This window comes from Drosophila persimilis, unplaced genomic scaffold (genome assembly GCF_003286085.1).
Source record: "Drosophila persimilis strain 14011-0111.01,24,50 unplaced genomic scaffold, DperRS2 tig00000477-arrow-pilon, whole genome shotgun sequence".
In the NCBI taxonomy this organism is placed as follows: Eukaryota; Metazoa; Arthropoda; class Insecta; order Diptera; family Drosophilidae; genus Drosophila; species Drosophila persimilis.
The window spans coordinates 1,452,235-1,458,254 of record NW_020825313.1 but is presented as its reverse complement, the minus strand read 5'-3'; the positions used below and the strand labels follow the sequence as shown (position 1 = coordinate 1,458,254).

Sequence of the window (6,020 nt, the reverse complement as noted above, 5' to 3'; positions counted from 1 at the left end):
TAAAAATGATTTCGAGGTCATCCATCGCTGTTGAAAGATTACTAGTTTCTGTTAGCTGTGAGTAGTTATTATATAGGCACATTGCTATGGGACAGTGTTAGGTACACAAAGGAGGAATATAAATTATAGAGAAAGTAGAAAGGTTCAAGAGCATCGAAACCGTTTTTCAGGAAACACTTAAAAAATACCTCTAAACTATCACATTAGATCGCATCGAGATAGTAAGCGCGTGGCAGGGAACAGGTAGCTATGGCAATTAATCAATTAATTCGAGCAAAACGACGCAGAATTGTTTTGAAGTAAATGTCATCGAGTATCATTGTTTGTTTTTCCTATTGCCTGTTTGGTATATCTCTCTATAAACGCTCTCCCCGCCAAAGATTGCGCTCTGCTTTATCTTTTATCGCCGGGCGTACTGATGGAATTAGTGAAGCTCCGACCAGAAACATTCAATAAACCTTTAATGTATTTGAATAGCTAATTCGTGCGTTATTATTTAATATCAAGGTGATCTAATTTATATTGCACTCTAAACATTCTGGTGACACCGACTTGATTTGGAGCCTGCACCACGGTATTAATAATCAAATTACCTATATCGTTATTATTCGCGATCAAACACATAATATACACACATGCAATACCCCGTTCAGAAATGGTTCTGGTTACGCGTGTGTTAGTGCAAGCGCAGAGCAAAGCCCTTAGAAGCTGAGGAAAAACAAGAACACATATTGGAACCATTGGTTTTTCGTCACTTGGTTTTTCGTCTGGCCCGCACACAACGAGTTATATTGGGCCCTTGCAAACTTTAGTAATGCCTCTGTTGTTTCTGTGAAGAATGTCAAGACGAGGTCTATCCAGCGGCAACTCGTTGCGATGAAGGTATTTCTTACTGATGATTTCATGGGTTAGTCTGACGAGGCTGACCTACGCGCGTAACTAAAGCATAGCGAATCAATGCGCGCTGAATTCAACGCTGCTCAGAGCAGCTTGGAAAGACTTGATCTGACGAAGATCGCCGTTGACGCGAGTATCGATTTTGCGACGGTATGCTTGGATATCGAAGCCAAATTAAATCGTTAGTTATCCGCACATCAGAGGCAGTTGAGCAAGGCAAACTCAACTACCATGCCTCACCTTTTTAGCGGAGAACATTTTATCTCTGAAATCAAGGCCACTGCATTTTGTATTGTCTATCTCTAATGGAGGCTTCGCAGAATGGACAAATTTCTTTTATATTTTTAGGACTGTGGAGGACAATGAGCAAGAGCTAAGTAGTTGGCCAAAATTCCAGTATCTACGTGCTAGCCTAAACGGGCCAGCAGTAGAAACTATACGTTCACTCGAAAAATCCGATGCGAACTATGGAACCCTTAATTTTCAGGCACACGTAAAGGCGATATTTTGGAATAGCGATCAGGATGATCGAAAATCGGGAAAAAGCCATCAGGCCGCAAATTGGCTAATTGGCTGCGCAATGGCCACGGTTTGCAGCAGTACAAGCCTGGAAGTTGCAAGCTGTGTCAAAGGAAGCATCATACGTTGCTCCATATGACTTCAAACCCGGTTGCATCCTCAGTGATTTCAGCAGACGTGAGCGTCCGGCAACATCAAACATCTGCATTGATTTCATGCTCAACCTCACCACTTCAACCTCCACCTATTCCCAGTATCTTGAACGACGAGTTGCTAGCTACAGCCATCATTTTGCAATGAAATCATCGGCATTTGAACGTTTTGATTGGCATTGGAGAATCGTAGCTGAGCTCGGATACTAATGCTGCGGGATAAAATGTACCGAAGAATATAAATTTGGCTGACCCTTTGTACTAAAGGATGAAGATTCTCCGTCTAAGGCTGTGAAGCGTTTTAGGGGGCTTGAAAACTGTTTTTGTCATCGGAGGTAGCTACAGCTAGTGAGGATCCACTCTGCGAGCGTTTGTTAAAGAAAAACTATTCTCGTCTGGAAAATGGTACATTTTCTCTTGACTCTTGGGGCTCAACTCTTGGTTAGTGCTGGTTTTGAGGTTCTTGGCGACTCATTCTATCTCGCTCTTCGTCGATTCAAAGGTCTGTAGATAAACTTGTAAAAAAACCCTCTGCTGAAAGCTCAAAATATCGCGTTCCTTCAGGAATATCTGGACTTAGAGCACATTTCGTTAACTACTAACACCGAAAATTGTGCGCAGTTTTTCTTGCCGAATCATTGCTTGCGAAACCTCGTTAGTAGCAGTACAAAACTAGGTTTTGTTTTCAATGGATCTGCAAAGACCACATCTTGGCGCTTCCTCAATGACTGGCCCAACCATTCTGCCAAAAATATTCAACACACTGCTTTGGCTTAGTGTGTATGTCTCACCCAGCTGAATATCTGAAATGCTTCCTTTGGCAAGAAAAGTCTACTGACGAAAACAAGATTTTCAAGCTAAGCTGCTACTCTTTTTAACAAGTCGTGCCATGAACCAGTTATCGTACTACGGGATTACTATGTATAAGAAATCATATCTGGTGGTGACACAATTGAAGAGATGAATGTGATCCGTGGTCAAGTAAATGACGCAAATGGAGCTCCAATGAGCCAAAAGTACTTGTGGAGAAGCCTGAGGAAGACAGAGAAAAACTGCACAAATTACATGATGGAACAGACATAGCGAAGGCGTTGGGGTATGGAATCCTAACTCAACCTACAGTTTAATTTTTCGCAAATCATGCCAGAAGGCCAACCCATCATAGCCAGATTCTATGATCCGCTCGGTTTGATAGCACCTAGCACCAAAGCCAAAATATGGATGGCCTGAACTGCCTGAACCTTTGTCGGCAATGTGACATCTCAAATATTCAGAATTATTTTTATTATTTTGCAAGCTCTCCCTTTGAACAAAGGAATACGTTCGATCAAGTGCTACGCTCACCGTGCAGGAGCTAGACGGTGCTAGCTAAAGAGTATACACCAAGATCATTTTGCTAAGGAGTTCCACGCCAGTATAGCACATCCTGCCAAGAGCTTTCGCTTTCGCTGGATTCTCGGTGGTGGACTGCTTCGCTTAGGCGTAAGGCTTGAAAATTCTAATAGAGATTACGATGCAAAGCACACATTATTGCTTCCGAAGTGTCATCCGATCTTTCATGAAAGGTTCTTGCATGCTGGTCCACAAGCCTTACTTGCATCGCTTCGTGAGAAATATAGGCCTGCTGGAGGGCAAGCGTCATTAGCAAATGATGTCCGATGCTTTCGGACAAAGCCAAGGCTGGCTGAGCACGTGATTGGAGACAAACTGAACTGGAATCATCAGAGTCGCGTTGCGAAGCTAGCCTGCCTACCCGTCAACGCTGGATAGGTTGAAAGCCATGCACTTTCAACGGGGGGGAGGATGTTCGGGGCACAACGACGAAGAATTATATTCAAGTAAATACCATCGAGCAGTATTGTTAGTTTTTGCTATAGCCTCGATAAAGCTTGGGCTCTGGCTTATCCTTTATCGCTCTTGCATTTGATCTGAGCTTTCGGCTGTTGCTGCAGACGGGTCGCGCTGATGGAATTGAACACCTACAATAAACCTTTAATATATTTGAATAACTAATTCGTTCGTTATTATTCAAAATTAGTGAGATATAAATGATATCCCCCTCTAAACACTGGCTATAATAATAATCCGATCTGATCCATCAAATCTGTATTCCTATTTGGGGCGTTAGGAGAGCTCCATCAATTCACGATATTTTTTTACAACCACATTTTGAAAATAGTACCAGAAATCCCTTGTATGAATCTGTATCTCTATTGTATGAAAACTCGTATTCAAAAAGATACCTTTTCCTGCCATCAAACTTTGTTCCATTAAAATTCACAAATGCATACATATAAACTTAATAGCGTGTATTCGAATTTGGCGGCCTCCGAACATTTTGTTGATCTGAATAAAAGGCTTTAGCTGAGGATGACATAAAATTAAAAAGAAGCTACCAATTTTTTAAAATATGCATGGAACTCAAGAAATTCAGATATCATCTTTTGAGTTGGGACAGCTTTGTTCACGTTCTTGGGAAGACCCTATAAAAAAGTAAATTAAAATTTTTTTTAGTTTATATGGATGCAAAAGAAAGTTAGAACACAGAAACACGTTGCGATCGAATAAATAAACGAAGAAAGAAAGAGATAAGATGGAGTGCAGGAATATATGTATCTTATAGCTTGGGGTAATACATTTTAATTTCTTGTATCTTAAATCTTATATCTACTAGATATTAATATTATTAATTTTATTATTATATTATCAATTATTAATACACTGACAATAATTATAATATAATATTAGTATTAATATATAGGGCTCAAATGAATAATTATCTGCAATCTTATACGCAGATGGATATACGGTCAGCGATGTGGTCATGTACTGGAAGCCAACACCAGTGCGTGGTGTGGAAGACGCAGAACTGCCCCAGTTCACTATTATTGGTTATGAAACAAATGATCGGAAAGAGCGGCTCGCCACTGGAGTGTATCAGCGCCTCTCCCTTTCATTCAAATTGCAACGAAACATCGGTTATTTTGTATTTCAGACTTATCTTCCTAGCATACTAATCGTCATGCTGTCATGGGTTTCATTTTGGATTAATCACGAGGCGACAAGTGCAAGGGTTGCTTTGGGAATTACCACGGTGCTGACTATGACAACGATCAGCACTGGCGTTCGTAGTTCATTGCCTCGAATATCTTATGTAAAGGCTATTGATATCTACCTTGTGATGTGTTTCGTATTCGTCTTTGCCGCGCTTCTTGAATATGCGGCCGTTAACTACACGTACTGGGGAAAACGAGCAAAAAAAAAGATAAAGAAACTCAAGGACTGTGATCGACAAAAGATAGGTAACTTTTAAATTATACTTAACTTTTTGAAAAAATTTAATATACCATATAAAACGTGTGCCATTCCTGTCTGTAAGAGTCCATTACAAACAATAAAACAGTCAACAAAATTTAAATTTGAGATGCCTTTCATTAATAAAATATCTTTGAATATAATCATGATCTATAGGTAAAAGTGAAAGATCTGTAACGTGTTCAACGACAGAAGACATAATTGAGCTTCAGGATGTACGCATGAGCCCCATACCTTCGTTACGGAAAAGTAATTATAATGCGACTATTGGCTCAATTGGCACCGAGACCTTAAACTTGACCAAGTTTCCGCCAAGTTTTCGAATTACGCGCAACTATGGCACTGCACGTAACCAACTGCGACATCGTTCACAGAGGGGTAAGCTACTTCAATTATTGAGTTGCATTTAATTTTTACATTATGTATTCAGGAATCTCAACTAGACCTCGCATGTTGCATGCAATAAAAAAAAGCGCATCTGCCATCAAAGCCACTATACCGAAGATCAAAGATGTGAACATAATTGATAAGTACTCGAGGATGATATTTCCTATCAGTTTTCTTGCATTCAATCTTGGATATTGGTTATTTTACATATTGGAATGATAGAGTGAATTTTTTTGCGCAAACCGAAGTTTTCTGATTTACTTGGGGGTCAATAAATGTTTATTGAATAACAATAGTAATACACTGTAATAAAAAATACTTAGCACGAGATACAAATTAGGATACAATATAAACCAAATTTTTTTTTTTAATTTAGTGGCAGTGCAGTTTTACGTTTTTCAAGTCGGCATCTACAGCTTTCTATCACTATGCAAAAACATATTTACGTTTCAAACCAGAACGACTGTTTATCGTTCAATACCGTAAGGTACCCACCCAACATACATTTTATCTTTAACGACCGTTAAAACTCACAATTTAGTATTTTGTATGAAAAAACGGTCGTATTTCAGTAACGGAATTCAACGTTAAATGGTTCAAACGGCTTCACCTTATATGTACGTATCAAAGAACAAAAATAAAGCCCAAGAAATAATTTGTAAGGCCGTTTTATGGAAAAGAACTAAAAATTAAATGAAAGGCTATACATTTATTTAACAAACCATAATTATAATGAATATTAGGACTTTA

At 39.2% G+C, this 6,020-nt stretch overlaps 1 protein-coding gene across 1 annotated transcript; it reads left to right on the top strand.

Annotated features, from left to right (window-relative positions):
* Window positions 1–4,526: 4,526 nt before the first annotated feature.
* LOC113566065 (gamma-aminobutyric acid receptor subunit beta-like) lies at window positions 4,527–5,739 on the top strand. The gene is made up of 3 exons (XM_026989981.1): window positions 4,527–4,870; window positions 5,040–5,261; window positions 5,314–5,739. Exons 1-3 carry the CDS (start codon window positions 4,591–4,593, stop codon window positions 5,487–5,489), a joined length of 678 nt encoding a protein of 225 aa, XP_026845782.1. The 5' UTR covers window positions 4,527–4,590; the 3' UTR covers window positions 5,490–5,739.
* The last annotated feature ends 281 nt before the right edge of the window (window positions 5,740–6,020 follow it).

Coding starts and splice junctions, on each gene's coding strand:
- LOC113566065 (XM_026989981.1), top strand. CDS start 4,591: ATGCTGTCATGGGTTTCATTTTGGATTAATCACGAGGCGACAAGTGCA. Junction 4,871..5,039: donor CTGTGATCGACAAAAGATAG/GTAACTTTTAAA, acceptor CATGATCTATAG/GTAAAAGTGAAAGATCTGTA. Junction 5,262..5,313: donor GCGACATCGTTCACAGAGGG/GTAAGCTACTTC, acceptor TTATGTATTCAG/GAATCTCAACTAGACCTCGC.